General features: G+C 58.6%; 1 protein-coding gene across 2 annotated transcripts; it reads left to right on the plus strand.

Annotated features, from left to right (window-relative positions):
• The first annotated feature begins 529 nt into the window (after window positions 1-529).
• On the plus strand, window positions 530-10,402 carry CERCAM (cerebral endothelial cell adhesion molecule). 2 transcript variants are annotated; one of them, XM_059658214.1, is made up of 13 exons: window positions 530-1,198; window positions 2,519-2,629; window positions 2,783-2,900; window positions 3,768-3,902; window positions 4,044-4,248; window positions 5,565-5,684; window positions 6,005-6,081; window positions 6,191-6,297; window positions 7,064-7,196; window positions 8,454-8,581; window positions 8,749-8,952; window positions 9,299-9,547; window positions 9,934-10,402. In XM_059658214.1, the coding sequence occupies exons 1-13, from the start codon at window positions 1,005-1,007 to the stop codon at window positions 9,947-9,949; spliced, it is 1,797 nt and encodes a 598-aa protein (XP_059514197.1). In that variant the 5' UTR covers window positions 530-1,004; the 3' UTR covers window positions 9,950-10,402. The 2 variants fall into 2 exon arrangements, with proteins under 2 accessions (XP_059514197.1, XP_059514198.1); XM_059658215.1 differs by having other exon boundaries at window positions 532-1,198; window positions 9,299-9,551; window positions 9,937-10,402.
• Window positions 10,403-16,753: the final 6,351 nt, after the last annotated feature.

The following is a 16,753-nucleotide window of genomic DNA, read 5'->3' on the forward strand; positions in this document are numbered from 1 at the left end:
GGTCAAGGGCACATGCCCGGGTTGCAGGTTCAATCCCCAGTAGGAGGCGTGCAGGAGGCAGCCGATCAATGATTCTCTCTCATCATTGATGTTTCTATCTCTCTCCCCCTCCCCCTTCCTCTCTGAAACCAATAAAAATATTTTTAAAAGAGAGAGAGAGAACCTGGAGACCCCTTTCCATCTCAGCGGGGCCTGGACCCCAACTCTGCCCCCGGAAGGCTGTATCCCCAGGGGCTGTGCGGTGCCTCCTAGCTCTGCACTCAGCCTAAGAGTGGACTTTGCTCTCTTAAAGGATCGAAGCAGCGCCGGTGCCGCGACAGAGGCGAGGGCGATGACGCGCGGGAGACGCCAGGCTCCGACCGCCGCGGGACGGCGCGCCCAGGTCAGGAGGACCCTTGGCGCCGCGGGAGCGGGACGCGCCCCGGGCCCACGCGCCGCCTCGGGCTCCGCGGAGTTCCGCCTGCGCCCGCCAGAGGGCGCCCGGGCGCGCAGCGGGGCGGGGGCGGGGCCGGAGCCGGGGGGGGGGGGCCGCGAGGAGTTGGTCCTGTCCCGCGGGTGGGTGGCTGAGGTCCGTGGGTCGGACGTTGGGCCAAGGAATCCGGGTTCAGGGGCGTGGGGAACTCGGCGAAGCCGGATTCCGGGGTTGCATCTCAGGGATCCGGAGAGGAGCGTTCGCAGACGCCGGGAAGGCTCGGGTGCCGTCCCCTGACCCGCCCCCCCCCCCCCCCGGGCGCCCAGCCGGGAGGGGGCTGCTCCCCGGGCGCGTCTGCGGCGGCCCCCCGGCCCTGGCCCTTCGTCCCCCTGCGAGGAGAGGACACTTGAAAATCCCCGCATAGGGGTGGGGAGTGGGACCCCACTTTGGGGGGGTACGCCACCCCCATTCCCTTCTGGGCCGCCACGGCCCCTCCCCGGCCCCGGGCCCCGCCCCAGCCCAGCCGCGCCGCCCACTCCCCTCGGCCGGGCCCGGAGCCCTGGGGGCCGCCGCCGCCGCCGGAGCGCTCGCCATGCGCGCCGCCCGCGCCGCCCCGCTGCTCCCGCTGCTGCTCCTGCTGGGGCCGCGGCTCCCGGTCACGGGCCTCGCGGAGCCGCCGCCCGCCGTGGTCCTCGCCATCCTGGCCCGCAATGCCGAGCACTCGCTACCCCACTACCTGGGCGCGCTGGAGCGGCTGGACTACCCCCGGGCCCGGCTGACCCTCTGGTGAGAGACCCGGGCCTTGGCACCCACTGGCCATCGCCCCCCAGCTCCAGATGAGGCCATCTGCGCCCAGTCCGGACACCGCCCCGGCCGGCTCCTCCCCGGGCAGACAGGCCCTCTTCAGCCCCTAGCCCCAGGCGGGACCCCGACCCCCTGGCCCTGCCGACTGACCTCTGAGGCGTGGGTGGGCCCTAGGACACCCGCCCTGGCCCCTGCTCCCCCTCTCACCACCTCCTCCGGGTGTAAGTTGGGCCGGGCCCCTCTTGCTGTCAGTGCCCACACTCAACCCCAGGGGACCTGTGGCTGCTTGACGTGGGGCGAGCAGCAGGAATAGCAGACATCCCCTGGGGCCTGTGTGTCCGGCATCAGCAGGACTGGGGGTTCCTGGGGAGCAGTGGGGGTGCAGTCAGCCCTGGGCTCCAGACTGCCTGCAGGGGAGTCAGACCTGCTCCCCCGCCCGCCGGGCTGGTCCTGCCGGCGGATGGCAGAGCCGCCTCTGCTATGCCACCCCCAGGTATCCCCACAAGGCACCGGACTCAGAGGCCACGGCCTGTGGCAGCCAGAACAGGGAGGAGTCCCAAGCTGAGGTTGGGGATAAATGGAGGGAAAGGACAAACTCCCCCTCACAACACACCACACTTGGGCTGGGGTGGAGCCGTGGCCTGGGGAGGCCGCCCACAATTACCACATTTTGGGAGCTCAGAGTTCCCACCCCCTACGGGACTTGACACGTAGTTAGTCTTCATTTCTGGGGAATTGGCTTAAAGGGACAGTGTCACCTAAAACCTGGCTTTTCTCTGAGCCCCCTCCCCCCACTCGGTCATGGGGGCCCCTTCCACAGGAGAGGGGGAGCGTGTTCTGGGTCAGCCGAGCTCGGGCCCGTCCGCCCTTCTCAGGACACTCGGTGTGGTGGGAGCCTTATCCCAACTTCCCAGCAGAGAGAAGCAGCGGCCCTCCGTCCAGCCCCGACTCGGGGAGGCGGACTGTGGTCACACAGCAAGGGAGGTACTGTCCATCTTCCGAAATGCACTCCAGCTCTGCCCCTCGGCCTGCTGGGTCCTCGGCTGCTGGGTCCTCGTAGAGTCAGAGAAGCCCTGAGAGGGCGGGACTTGCCCGAGGTCCCACCGTGGGTCACAGACCTGTGATGGGCACCTGGCTGCCTGCTTGCAGCCCCTCCTCTGCAGCATACCCACCGCCAGGCTCCTAGGAGAAGCCCGCCTCGCAGGTGTTGTTGCTGGGGGGGGAGGGGGGGGGAAGGCTGCCTCGGGGTTTGGTTCTTCTGTGGCTGCACCCCCCTCACCCTCCTTCCTCCTGTGTCCCCAGGTGTGCCACGGACCACAACGTGGACAACACCACGGAGATGCTGCAGGAGTGGCTGGCCGCTGTGGGCAATGACTATGCAGCCGTGGTCTGGAGGCCTGAGGGGGAGCCCAGGTGGTGAACTAGGGCGGGGGGGATAGGCAAGAGCTGCAGCCCAGAGAGAAAAAGGGACAGCCCACGCCACAGGCTCCCGGCCAGGGCTCTGTCCACTGCCCTGCAGAGAGAAGGCACCTACCCCACAGGACATCTCATCTCTTTACCCCTCAGGCCCTACCCAGACGAAGAGGGTCCCAAGCACTGGACCAAAGAAAGGCACCAGTTTCTGATGGAGCTGAAGCAGGAAGCCCTGACCTTTGCCAGGGACTTGAGGGCAGACTATATCCTGGTAAGAAAGCCTGGCCTACGATTGGGATCTGTTTCTGACAGAAGTTCTGGTGTGACAACTCCTGTAGGCTAGCGACCTGGGTCAGACCAGATATTGAGCTGGGATCCCTATGCTTGAACTCAGACTAGATATTAAGCCTGGATTCCTGAGACAGATTCAGGTATATACTGAGTCTAGTTCCCCGAACTAGGGCTCAGAATAGGTCTTTGGATCTACTCCCAAGTCAGATCTCTGATAAAGTTCTTAGATCAGCAACTCAATTCTTTCTTTCTTTATTTTATACTAGAGGCCCAATGCACGAAATTTGTGCAAGCGTAGGCCCTCACAGCCCCAGCTGCCTTGCAGCCCTGCCCCCTGCCCACTGATCATTCTGGAAGGTCATTCAGAAGGTCATTCTGCTTTCTGTTCTAATTAGCATATTATCTCTTCATTATATAGGATTTGTATTATTTTCAGAGAGAGAAGGGAGGGAGGGATAGAAACATCAATGAGAGAGAATCATCAATCGGCTGCCTCCTGCACGCCCCCTACTGGGGAATCTAGCAGGCAACCCAGGTGTGTGCCCTGACCTGAAATGAAACTGTGACCTCTTGGTTCATGGTGGACACTCAACCCACTGAGCCACACTGGCTGGGCGAGCAGCTCAGTTCTTACCTCTGGACCCAGACTCTGAGCCAGTGCTCCAGGCTAGATCCTTGGTCCCGAAAGAGATCTACTAGTCTGTGGGGCAGACCTCTCTAAGGGAACCCCACTGGATTCTGAGAGCCACTTCTGGGAGTCTGGCCATCGGGAGGGAACCCACTCAGTGAATCGCTGGGGGCTGCAGCCCAGGCAAGGCTGGGGTCTGAGACATCCCCCTCCTCACAGTTTGCAGATACAGACAACATTCTGACCAACAGCCAGACGCTGCGGCTTCTGATTGAGCAGGGGCTGCCCGTGGCGGCCCCAATGCTGGACTCGCAGACCTACTACTCCAATTTCTGGTGCGGGATTACGCCGCAGGTGAGGCAGGGGATGGACCTCGGGAAGCTGGAGGTTCTGGGAGGAGGGGCCCCGAGAGCAGAGGGCCTGAGGCCTCGGGGTCTGCGCGCCGTGGCGGGGAGCGAGGGTCCCTCTCACTGCCCAGAGCACCCCCTTCCCCAGGGCTACTACCGCCGCACAGCCGAGTACTTCCCCACAAAGAACCGCCAGCGCCGGGGCTGCTTCCGGGTCCCCATGGTCCACTCCACCTTCCTGGTGTCCCTGCGGGCGGCGGGGGCAGCCCAGCTCGCCTTCTACCCCCCCCACCCCAACTACACCTGGCCCTTTGACGACATCATCGTCTTCGCCTACTCCTGCCAGGCTGCGGGTGAGGACAGCTCTCCTTGATCCTTCCTCGGAAGCCTCTGGGCCTTCGCACATGCTGTTCCCTCTGCTTTGCATGCCCTTCCCGCTCCGCCATTCAGAGAGGGGGGCGTGGTCACGGGTTTTCATGTGCAGGAGATATTGGCTGCGTCTGTGGTGCAGACACGCAGGAAGAAAAATAGTCACATGTAAAAAGTGAGAGACAGCCCTAACCAGTTTGGCTCAGTGGATAGAGCGTCAGCCTGAGGACTCAAGGGTCCCAGGTTTGATTCCGGTCAAGGGCATGTACCTTGGTTTTGGGCACATCCCCAGTAGGGGGTATGCAGGAGGCAGCTGATCGATGTTTCTCTCTCGCTGATGTTTCTAACTCTCTATTTCTCCCCCTTCCTCTCTGTAAAAAATCAATAAAATATAGTAAAAAAAAAAAGTGAGAGACAACTGTATGGAGAAACAATGAGAAGCAGCAAATGTCTTTTTTTCATTGCTGCTACTACTTTGATTATGAGCCACGGTTCATTGGCCAGCAGTTTGAAGGAGTTTAGTGAACAGTGGTTTTGTTTGTTTATTTATTTTTATATATATTTTTTGACTTCAGAGAGGAAGGGAGAGGGAGAAAGAGATAGAAACATCAGTGATGAGAGAGAATCATTGATTGGCTGTCTCTTGCCCGCCCCACGCTGGGGATCGAGCCTGCAACCTAGGCATGTGCCCTTGACCAGGAATCGAACCGTGACCACCTGGTTCATGGGTTGATGCTCAACCACCGAGCCACAGGATACCGCGCACCTGCCCCTGACGGGTTCACGTCTGTAGAGGATAAAGAGTAAATAGTAATTGTAATAAAGGTGACAAATCTTGAAGAAATGAAAAGGTGCCAGTGGAGGACAGCTTGAAGGGAGCAAGAGAGGGTGTGGGTTTAAGTGCAGGGACCTGGGTCAAAGGCGATGGGTGGTGCTGGATCAGGGCTGGATCTGGGCAGGGGCAGAGGCAGAGTTAGGGCACGAAGCCGTGGCTCCCCCACGTGTATTACTGGACGTGGGCACGGAGTGGGCCTGCTCCTGGCCCCTGAAGGTACAGACGCTGTCTTGCTCACCACCATTGCCCTGGGAACCAGCAGGTGGTCCAGAAACATCATTTAAATGCATAAACCACCTCAGCAGAAACCTCCCTCAGATTTTTTATTTTTTTATTTTTTGAGCCAAGCCCTTTCCAATCCCACAGGTGGGGACACAGAGTCCCAGGGAGGACGCACACTGGGACTCTGGCAGGACTGGGTTCTGAGAGCCCGGCCCCTGGCACTCACCCGGCCTCTCTCTGCAGGGGTCTCGGTCCACGTGTGCAACGAGCACCGCTATGGCTACATGAACGTCCCTGTGAAATCCCACCAGGAGCTGGAGGACGAGAGGGTCAACTTCGTCCACCTGATCCTGGAAGCGCTCGGTGAGGCTGGGAGCCGGGGGCCCGCCTGCTGCCACCACTCCCGGCCTCCCCTGTGCCCCTTCTCCTAGGCCCCAGACCTGACTGGGCACCGGGCTCGGCGTCCCAGCCTCACCCCTAACTTATTCCCTGACTCTGGGCAAGTCCCTTTCTCACTGGGCCTCAGTCTCCCCATCTGTGCAGTGGAGGCAGGTGGGTTCTGTGATCCCTGAGGGCCCTTTCTGCTGGGCGTTCTGCCGAAGGGCAGGAATGGGGCGGGGGGGGGGCTAGGACTCCAGGGTCACCGCCAAAGGGGCTCATGATTGGGGTGCTTCCCTCTGCAGTGGACGGGCCCCCTATGTGGGCCTCGGCTCATGTGTCCCGGCCCCCAAAGAGTCCCACCAAGATGGGATTTGATGAGGTAAGTTCCCTCAGCTTGCAGGCCTGGGGTCAGGAGATGGGTGGGCCCCTCCCCTGGGTGGGCCCTTCCCCTGTCCTGCACCCACTCCCCACTCCCCTGCCTCCTCCAGGTCTTTGTCATCAGCCTGGCCCGCAGGCCCGACAGGCGTGAGCGCATGCTGAGCTCGCTCTGGGAAATGGAGATCTCTGGGCGGGTGGTGGACGCTGTGGATGGCCGGTGAGGCTCCTGGGTGGGGCCCTGGGCAGCTGGGGGGCGGTGTGGGCCTCTGGAGCTCCCTGGGGTGGGAAAAGCAGATGAATGAATTGAGTGAGTTTCCTGTTCCAGGCTTTCAGTAGGGCCTGAGGAACTCTGTCTCAGGGGGTCTCGGGCAGACAGAACCAGGAGGGGGAGGTTCAGTGGTTAAGGCCCAGGAGCTCCTGGGCTTGGGTTTGAGCTCTGCTACTTAGCAGCTGTGTGACTTGGCCCAGTCACCCCATCTCTCAGCCCTGGGGTATAAATGGGGAGCATGGTGCCTTTCTCTCAGGGGCTTGCGAGGGTCTGGGGCCCGACACCGACAGTGGTATCTTCATGGTTATTCCCAGCCCTGTTCTTCTCCAGCCTGGACTCGGACGTGTGGGTGCGAGCAGGGACCCGGGGTTACCCAACCCCACGTGCCCGCTGCTGTTTGTGCAGGCGCCCCAGCCCTTCTGGTCACCCGATGTCCATCCTGTGCTTGGGCCTCTGCCATGTTCCCCCACATTCACCCTGGGGTGCACCCCCTCACGCCACCGCCCACCTCCCGTGCTGCCACCCCTCCCCTGTGGGTCACTTGGCCCGGGTGGCTAGTTTCCCCTCCAATCCCTGATGGCTTCAGGCCACACGGAGCAGGAACAAGGCTGGGGCCTCCTTGGAGCCAGACGCCAGGGTGACCGACCCAGCCTGCACCAGGCGCCCGGACGAGTCCCTGGCGGCCACCCTCAGCCCTCACACCCGTCTTCCTCAGGACCCTCAACAGCAGCGTCATGAGGCGCCTCGGAGTGGACCTGCTCCCTGGCTACCAGGACCCCTACTCCGGCCGCACGCTGACCAAGGGCGAGGTGGGCTGCTTCCTGAGCCACTACGCCATCTGGGAGGAGGTGAGGACCCGCCGCTCTGCCCAACCTCAGGGACAGCAGGGCCTGCCATCCCTGCCCTCTGCCCAGCCTGGAGTGAGTGGTGGGTGATTGAATACATTAGCAAAGACGCCCAGCAGCTTTCACCCTGGGTCCAACCCTACACCGTGGTCATTCTACAGTCTCTGCTGAGCACCTACTGTGTGCCAGGAGATACCCTCTCTGAGAATACGGAGAATGTGCAGCCCTGGCCCTCCTGGGGCTCCGGGACCAGAGGGGGCACTGAAATCAAGGGAAAATCCTCTAGCCTCTGAAGGGAGGGACACAGGCTGCCCTACTGTGCGGACTGCCTGGGCTTCTGGCTCAGTATGGGGCCCGCCTGCGCCTCACCATTGACAGGCGAAGAGAAGAGCCTCCTTAGCAAAAAGCACACAGTAGGAGCAAAGGCCTAGGGCAGGAAGGAGTTGGTTGTGTCCAGGGGTGGGAAGAAGAAGGGCCTCAATCCAGGGCCAGGGGTGCGAGTGACACCGAGGCCACTGCTGGGACTCTGGCCCAAGGGACGCCCCTCCTGGGGGCAGTGCAGACTCACTCCTTGTTTTGATTCTTTGCTGTAGCCACAATGTGTGTGAGCTTCGATGTCGTTGTTTCCCACTGTCTCTGAACGGATGGACACCTCATGTACATTTCACCATCTGCGAGCTGATTCCATGTTCTTTTCACATTTCCAAAAGTTTCGGAAAGTGCTTTTTCTTAGAGCTGTTGGGGGCTAGGGTCTCCCCCACCCCAGCCCAGCCTCCTTTAGGAGAGAAAGCTCAGGAGGCCCAAGTGAGCACCTGGGCCCTGCGGTCCAGCAGGTGCAGGTTCAGATCCTGGCTCTGCCATGCGGTCTGCGCGTCCTTGGGCGCGTGGCTTCACCTCCCTGTCTGTCTCCTGGCCGCAGTCCGGGGCCGTCGTGCCGCTGCCGCTGTGGGTCCCTGGAGGCGGGCGGTGGCACCATGGCCCCTGGGATGTGGCGGCACTCAGCGAATGCAGCACGGGTTCCGATCGCCAGCACGAGCCTACTTGGAGCGCTAGGAGGGGTGGGGGGGGCTTGCAAGCCAGAGCGAGGCGCGGATTTCAGGCCCCTGGCAGTGCGAGCCTAGCGGGCTCTGGAGCAGCGGAGTCACGTGGCCAGGACTGAGTAGCTGGCATGTACATGAGGCCAGGGAGGGGGTGGGTGTTAGCCAGGCGGAAGGGGACAGCCCGAATCTAAAGACACCCCCCCCCCCCCGCTTACCGCAGGTGGTTGCCAGGGGCCTGGCCCGGGTCGTGGTGTTCGAGGATGACGTGCGCTTTGAGAGCAACTTCAAGGGGCGTTTGGAGAGGCTGATGGAGGAGGTGGAGGCAGAGAAACTTCCCTGGGACCTGATGTAGGCAGTCTGCACCCCCAGGGCAAGGGAGAGGGGCGGGCCTGGGGGGTGGGGTCTGCCTCCTGCTTGGAGCCTTCCTTCCCCCAACCTGGTCCCGGAGGACGGAGGTGGGTCCTATGACACACCAGGTCCTACAATGACTCCTGGGACCCTAATGTCGCCTGCAGCTACCTCGGCCGGAAGCAGGTGAACCCTGAGGAGGAGGTGGCCGTGGAGGGGCTGCCGCGCCTGGTGGTGGCCGGGTACTCCTACTGGACGCTGGCGTACGTCCTGAGCCTGGCCGGCGCCCGCAAGCTGCTGGCCTCCCAGCCGCTGCGCCGGATGCTGCCGGTGGACGAGTTCTTGCCCATCATGTTTGATCGGCACCCCAAGTGAGTCTCGGGTGGGGGCAGGGCAGGCCCACCTCCGCAAGCTGTACACCCCCCCGCTGGGCAGGTGGGGAGACTGAGGCTGGCAAGGCTGAGGCACCAAGGAGTAGCAGGGGAGCCCGCCTCCCCCTGGAGGCAGGCTAACGAGGTGTGGACTCTCTGCTGGCCACGTGGCTTTTAGTGAAGCGACTTCCCAGTTCTGGGCCTCAGTTTCCTCATCTGGAAAGTGGTGCTAAGGGAAAGCATGCCTCTCGTGTTTGCGGTGAGGTCTCGCTGGGGAGGGAGGGAGGTGCGTGAGGCCTGCACGCAGGGGCTACCTCAGCCGTCCGACGCCATCTCCCACCCGCAGTGAGCAGTACAAGGCACACTTCTGGCCTCGGGACCTGCAGGCCTTCTCCGCCCGACCCCTGCTCGCGGAGCCCACTCACTACGCGGGGGATGCGGAGTGGCTCAGCGACACGGAGACATCCTCACTCTGGGACGACGACAGCGGCCGCCTCATCAGCTGGAGCGGCTCTCACAAGACCCTTCGTGACCCCCGCCTGGACCTGGCTGGCAGCAGTGGGCACAGCCTCCGTCCCCACCCGAGGGACGAGCTCTAGGTGAGGGCTGGGCCTGGAGCGTCCTCTCCCCTTCCACGGCCAACTCTGCGTCTCGGTCTGTCTCCCCCCTTCTCAGCCTGTCTCTCTCCCTCTCTCTCTCTCTCCCTCTCTCTCTCTCTCTCTCTCTCGCTCACTCTCGCTCTCGCTCTCTCTCTCTCTCCCTCTTTCTCTCTGGCTGCATTTCTGTCTCTGTGTCTTGGGCTGTCTCTGCATTTCTCCGTCCACCTCTAGCTCTCTCTCTCTGTATCTGTCTCTGGCTCTCTTTGTTTCTCTGTATCCTGGTGTCTCTCTCTGCTCACCTCTGATTGTCTGTGTCTCTCTCTGATTCTGTCTGCCTCTCACTGTCTGACTCCAGTTCTGTTTCTCTCCTCTTGCCTCCCACCAGGTCCTGGTGGTGACTCCAGGGGGTGCCCAGGAGAGGCCAGAGCTGTCCAGGGATCAGAGTTGGAGATTGCTGGCAGGAGCCGCCACCGGCAACCACAGACCCAGTGGAAACCAGCAGCCATGGCCACTCTGCCCTCTGGCCCCGTCTGACATCGGGAGAAATCAGAGATGCCCTTGCCCGAGGTCATAGCCTGGAAGGGCAGGGCTCACAGGCCCTCTTACCCGCCTGCCTGCCTCACGGCCTGGGGTGGAGGGAAGTAGGGAGGCTCAAGCTGGGCAGACGCAGGGGCCCTGCCCTCCCTGAGGACCCAGCTGCTGGGGCCCCTCCACCCCTTCTACCTCCACCTCAGCTACCCCCACCCCCCAGCTCAAAGCCTGGGTCCCTAGCCAGTGGGAAGAGCAAGGTGGTGGGAGGAGGACCCAGCGACCAGTAGGCCCTCAATAAAACTCAGCTGGTGTTTGCACTTTACATTTTTTAACTCATGGCTGAGCCTCTGTGCTTGTCAGGAGGTCTAAAATCGATGGGTGAGCAGTTGGAGGGACAGAGGGGAGTGCAGCCTGGAGGTGGAGTCAGGCCCCCCTGGCTTGTCTACTGGCTGGTAAAGTGGGGGTGGGAGGAGAAGCAGCCCAGCCCACAGTGAGCGCTCACCCAGTGGGACTGTCAAGGGCATCACAGGCCTCACCTTGCAGGTCAAGGTGGGACTAGGCCAGACCCAGGGCTGTTGATGCCTCCTGCCTTTGGATCTTCAGTTGTGCGGCTGGGACCCTCTGGTGGAAGTGGCTCCAGTGTGGCCGCCAGAGGGTGCTAGGTGACCGAGCCTGGACCTCGTGGGCCAGGGCGCCCTCTGCTGGTAGGGGAAGGGAGCCTGGAGCATTTGAAATCTCCCTGTGCTGTGGGTTAGCAGCAGCAGCTGTGTTCTGCTCTTCTGCTTGGGAGCTGCAGGCCTTCCACCCGCCCCACCCGTCACCCTCAGAGTCAGGCATCTGGGCCCAGCAACTGTCTCCAGTGCCTGCACTCAGGCAGCGGGAGTGGGTGCGGAGGTGGCTGTCTCGGCCTCCACCAGCCCAGGACTGAGGCACAGGCAGCTCTAAGTTTCTTTCTTCAGAGGAGCCCCTCTCCCATGGCAGCCCTTGCCTTGGTCTTGTAAGCACCTGGGTCCTGGCAGAGTCAGACAGGCACCCCCAGAGGCTGGGCTGTCCTTCCTTTTGTCCTGGCGATGAGGCCCCGCTGGTCCAGCTTTGGATCCAGGACCTGGCATGGCTGTGAGAAGGACTTTGGGCCAAAGCTGTGGGATTGATGATTTGTTTGTTCTAAGAGTGAAAGCCATTGATTCTGCATGGCTATGACCTTGAGCTAGTCACTTCTCTCCAGGCTTCTTTTAAATATATATATATATAATTTGATTTCAGAGAGGAAGGGAGAGGGAGAGAGAGAGAGAAACATCAATGATGAGAGAGAACCATTGATTGGCTGCCTCCTGCACAGCCCACACTGGGGATCAAGCCCACAACTCAGGTATGTGCCCCAACTGGGAATCGAACCATGACCTCCTGAGCCACACCAGCCAGGCTCCCCTTCATTCTTAAAAATAAACATTTATTGAGCACCTCCCATGGGCCAGGTTTAGGCAGTAGAGATACAGCAGTAAATAAAACACACTAATGTCAGCTCCATGAGGTTGGGAACTGACAGTCTAGTGAGGGAGACAGACAAAACAAGTAAATATTAGAGGGTAAGGTCTATAGGAAAAAATGAGGAAGGAGATGTCAAGATGATCAGAGAAGTTAACATCTGAACAAAGACTTGAAGGAGGTGAGGGGGCCAGTGATGGGGAAATCTGAAGGAAGACCATTCCAGGCTGAGGGAGCAGCATGTGCAAAGGTCCTGAGGCAGGAGGGGCAGGGCTGGCAGGTTCAAAAGACAGCAAGGCAGCCAGTGTGGCTGGAGCAGAGGGAGCAAGGAGGAGCCAAGGTCTGGAGATGATGGATCTAAGGTCAGGGCCATGGAGGCCACTTTAGCTTTTACTCTGAGATAAGGAGCCCCCAGAGGGTTTCAGACAGAGAAATGACTTATAACATCATCACTCTGGCTACTGTACTGAGAATGAACTGTAGGGCAGTGCAGGGCAGAAATAGGGACACAGGTTAGGAACCCATTCAAGTAATCTAGGCTGGACACAATGATGGTGCCTAACACCACACTGTTGCCAGGGTGGGGGCGGGGAGGTGATGAGAAGGTAAAGCCTACAGAATTTCAAGAGAAGACACTGCCCCAGGAGCCGCCCTAGCCCAGGCCAAGCCCATGGCGTTCTTCAACATTGCCAGCAAGCCCTTGGGCCTCATCTCCTTCAAGCTCTTTGCAGACAAAGTTCCAAAGACAGCAGAAAGCTTTCCTGCTCTGAGCACCGGGAGAAAGAATGTGACTATGAAGATTCCTGCTTTCACAGAATTATTCTGGGATTTGTGTGCCAGGGCGGTGACTTCACACAACATAACGGCACAGGCGGCAAGTCCCTCACCGGGAGAAATGATGAGAACGTCACCCCGAGTACATGCGTCCTGGCATCCTCTCCATGGCAAAAGCTGGACCAACACAAACGGTTCCAGTTTTCCATGGGCGCTGCCCGGCCTGAGTGCGCGCTGGCAAGCAGGTGGCCTTGGGCGAGGTGAGAAAGGGCACGAGGACTGTGGGAGCCGTGGGGCACCCTGGGTCCAGGAATGACAAGACCAGGTCCCCGCTGCTGGCTGAGGACAGTGCCAACATGGCCTCGTGTTTCATCTTAACCAGGGGGCCATCCCTTCCGCAGCTCAGGAGCGCACCCCGCGCCCACTGCTCGCGACGCCTGCCACCTTCCTGCTCTCGCTGCAGTTGTTGGGTTCCACGTGGTCCTTGTCCCCTTCCGAGTCCTGCAGGATGAAGAGTTACGTTTATAATCGTGATATTAAAATTGAACATCATCATCAACAAAAGGGAGGGAGAAAGAGAAGGAGTTGAGGATGATGCCAGTCGAGGGTTTGGCAGAATTGCTGGGAGATGGAAGTGCCATGCGCTGCAATGGAGAAAACTCCGGTGGGGCTGGTTGGGGCAGGTCGGGGGGTCACGGTTAGACGTGCTAAATTCGAGAGCCAGGTACAGATGCCAGGTGGGGGCTGGACACCTGAGCCTGGAGTTGAGGGTCCAAGTCTGGGCTAGAGCTGGAGCTTGAAATCCTGTCCTGAGCCAGAGGTCCTGGCCCCGAAACGTACACTCCAGCACCGCTGACCCGGGGAGCTTGTTAAAATGCAGGCTCCTGCCCCCCTGCCCCCTGCAGGTTCTGATCCAGTAGCTTCTGGGTGAGGTCTGACTACTTATTTTTTTGTTTTTGTTTTTAAAGATCACTCCCCCCCCCCCGCCCATTTATTTGAGAGTGGGAGGGAGGGAAGAAGGGGGAGAGAAAGAGACAGAGAAACATAGATGTGAGACACACATCGATTGGTTGCCTCCCACACGAGCCCCGACCAGGGCCAGGGATCGAACCTGCAACCCATATACGTGCCCTTGACTGGGAATGGAATCCGAAACCCTTCCATCCACGGGCCGATGCTCTAACCACTGACCCACACTGGCCAGGGCACCTGACTGGTTTTGAACTGACCACTCCAGGTCATTCGGAGGAGCTGGCAGATTTGGGAACCACTGCTCAATCTACATACAGCTCAGCTTTGTATAATAATGTCTTTGATGATCTTTGACAATATAAACAGTCATGTCACTGCCACTATAGCGCAGACACGGGATCTATATCATTACCAGATGCAGCTTCCCCCAGCTCCCCTGTGCCCTTCTGCAGTCAGCTCTCCCCTCCGCTCCTGCCCCCAGAGACCGCTCAGCCGTTTTCCGTCCCCATGGTTTTGCCCTTTCCGAACTGTCGTGTGGATGGAGTCACACAGCAGGTGGCTTTGGTGCTGTCTTCCTTTTTACCCAGCATCATGTTTTATGTGGCTGTTTTATTATTACTTATTTATTTATTTAAGCCTCACCTGAGGATATTTTTCCATTGATTTTTCAGAGAGAGTGGGAGAGGGGAAGACAGAGAGAAATATCGATGTGAGAGAAACACATCGATTGGTTGCCTCCTGCACGCGCCCTGACCAGGGCCAGGGCTGGGGAGGAGCCTGTAACCGAGGTACGTGTGCCCTTGACCGGAATTGAACCCAGGACTTTCGGCCCACAGGCCGATGCTCTATCCACTGAGCCGAACCAACTAGGGCTTATGTGGAAGTTTTATACAAAACTGAGCTTTAATATCTTCCCTGATACTGATACTATAGCTTCTAATCTGCCTGAGCCAGAACAGAGAGTGGGGGTCCTGGAAACCGATGGCCTAGCTTCCAGTGCCACCATAATGCCACTTAACCGTCTGTGCCACTCGAGTCAGGCCCTGTCCTCTCTGTAAAATGAAGGGGCACAAGATTTGCCCCCCAGGATGCCCCCCGATGGTCAGGGAAGTGGTTCTCAAACTGGAGAACTTATTAAAACACAGATTGCTGGGCCCCACCCCCAGAGTTGGACTCAGTAGGTGGTGGTGGCAGGGGCACGGGGGGGGGGGGGGGGTTGGGGGGGGTCGTGTCCAAGAATTCCCATTTCTAACAAGTTCCTTGGTGCTGCTGCTGCTGGTGGTGCAAGGACCACAGCTGAGAAAACCCTGCCTTGGGTAATGGGAGAACCAGGACTCTCAGCTGAGCCCAGCACCCTCCCAACCTCAGAGGCAGGGCCAGGGCTCGGCAAGTCAGAGTCCAAGAGGAGCCAACCTCAGTGGGGCCCACGAGAATGTTCCCTTCCAGCTGCACCTGGGACCTGAGACTCTCAAGTCACTGGGAGAAAAGCCAGACCGCCCGAGAGCAGATCCCTCTCCCAGGGCGGGGCTTGGTAGTTGCATCAGGTCCCTGGAGGAGGAGCTCCTGGATGGAAGGAACTGGTAATCAGGCCCCTGGGCGAATGGAAAGGCTGGAGTGGGAGGGAGGGCTCAGGGGCTGTGAGCTGCACAAGGGCTGGGCTCAGAGCTGGAGGTGAGCTCCTCCTTTGCTTCTCATTCATTGTTGAAGTTTAAAAAAACACAATGAGGCCCGGCTGGTGTGGCTCAGTGGCTGAGCACCAACCTAGGAACCAGGAGGTCAGGGCACAGGCCCAGGTTGCACACTCGGTCCCCAGTGGGGGGCATGCAGGAGGCAGCAGATCAGATCAGTGATTCTCATCACTGATGTTTCTCTCTCTCTCTTCCTCTCTGAAACCAATAAAAAAAATATTTATTTTTATTTAAGAATAAGTAAAAATAAATAAACAGAATGAGAAAAAGAAAATTGCCAGTGTTAGCATTTTGAGATAGTGTCTTTTGGTTTTAAAAACGTTCATCTCTTTATTTCCCCTCCTGCCTGCCCCTCCTGGGGGTGGAGCCAGAAACCCCCAGCATGTGCCCTGACTGGGAACCGACCAGCCACCTGCTGGTGCGTGGGTCAGTGCTCAACCACGGAACAGCACTGGCCAGGCTGTTTATTACACATCATCAAACTGAGTACCTGCACGGCGCTATGGGCTGAATTGTGTCCCCACAGTTACAATGTTCAAGTCCCAACCCCCAGAACCTCAGAATGTGACCTTATTTGGAAACAGGGTCATTATACATGCAAGTAGGTAAGATGAGGTCATATTGGAATATCGGGGGTCCCTAATCCAGGATAACCGCTGTCCTTATAAAAGGGGAAATTTGGTGCTGGCCGGGTAGCTCAGTTGGTTAGAGCATTGTCTCGATACACTCAGGCCGTGGTCGGCAAACTGTGGCTCGTGAGCCACATGCGGCTCTTTAGCCCCTTGAGTGTGGCTCTTCCACAAAATACCACATGCGGGCACGCATGTACAGTGCGACTAAAACTTTGTGGCCCATGCGCAGAAGTCGGTATTTTGTGGAAGAGCCACACTCAAGGGGCCAAAAAGCCGCATGTGGCTCACAAGCCGCAGTTTGCCGACCACTGCACTAAGGTAGTGGGTGCCATCTCCGATCAGGGCACATACAAGAATCAACTAATGATTCTATAAATAAGTGGAACAATAAATCGATTTTTCTCTCTCTCTCTCAAAATCAATAAATAAAAAAAGAAAAAGGAGATTTGCACTCAGACATGCACACAGGGACAATACAATGTGTAAACGGAAAGTTCTGCTACCACGAAGCTGCTAGAAGCCAGGAGAGAGCCTGGCACAGATGCTTCCCCTGCGCCTACAGCGGGAGCAGAGGCCTGCTGGCACCTTGATCTCAGACTTTTAGCTTCCAGACCTGGAAGACAGTACATTCCTGTTGTTTAGGTCACTCAGTTTGTGGTACAGTGCTCTGTTATGGCAGCCCTAGCAAACTAAAACACATAACCTCTTCTGAATATATGGTTTACAGTAAAAACATTTGTAAGTACCAAAATATAATATATAAGAATAACAGAAGAAATGCTCATGTATCCTCTACCAAAATTCAGTCTTTTTCTCCATGAATTTATATTTGCATGTCCTCCTGCCCCCAAGCTCCTACATAGGCCTACTGACCACCCCATTCTGCAACCTGTTTTCCAACCAATATGTCATGATTATTGCCCGGCCAGCATGGCTCAGTGGTTGAGCATCGACCCATGAACCAGGAGGTAACAGTTCGATTCCCGGTCAGGCACATGCCTGGGTTGTGGGCTCAGTCCCCAGTAGGGGGCATGCAGGAGGCAGATCAATGATTCTCATCATTGATGTTTCTGTCTCTCTCTCCCTCTCCCTTCCTCTCTCTGAAAGCAATAAAAATATA

The sequence above is a fragment of the Myotis daubentonii genome, chromosome 11, assembly GCF_963259705.1.
Source record: "Myotis daubentonii chromosome 11, mMyoDau2.1, whole genome shotgun sequence".
NCBI lineage: Eukaryota > Metazoa > Chordata > Mammalia > Chiroptera > Vespertilionidae > Myotis > Myotis daubentonii.

Coding starts and splice junctions, on each gene's coding strand:
- CERCAM (XM_059658214.1), top strand. CDS start 1,005: ATGCGCGCCGCCCGCGCCGCCCCGCTGCTCCCGCTGCTGCTCCTGCTG. Junction 1,199..2,518: donor CGGGCCCGGCTGACCCTCTG/GTGAGAGACCCG, acceptor CTGTGTCCCCAG/GTGTGCCACGGACCACAACG. Junction 2,901..3,767: donor TGAGGGCAGACTATATCCTG/GTAAGAAAGCCT, acceptor CCCTCCTCACAG/TTTGCAGATACAGACAACAT.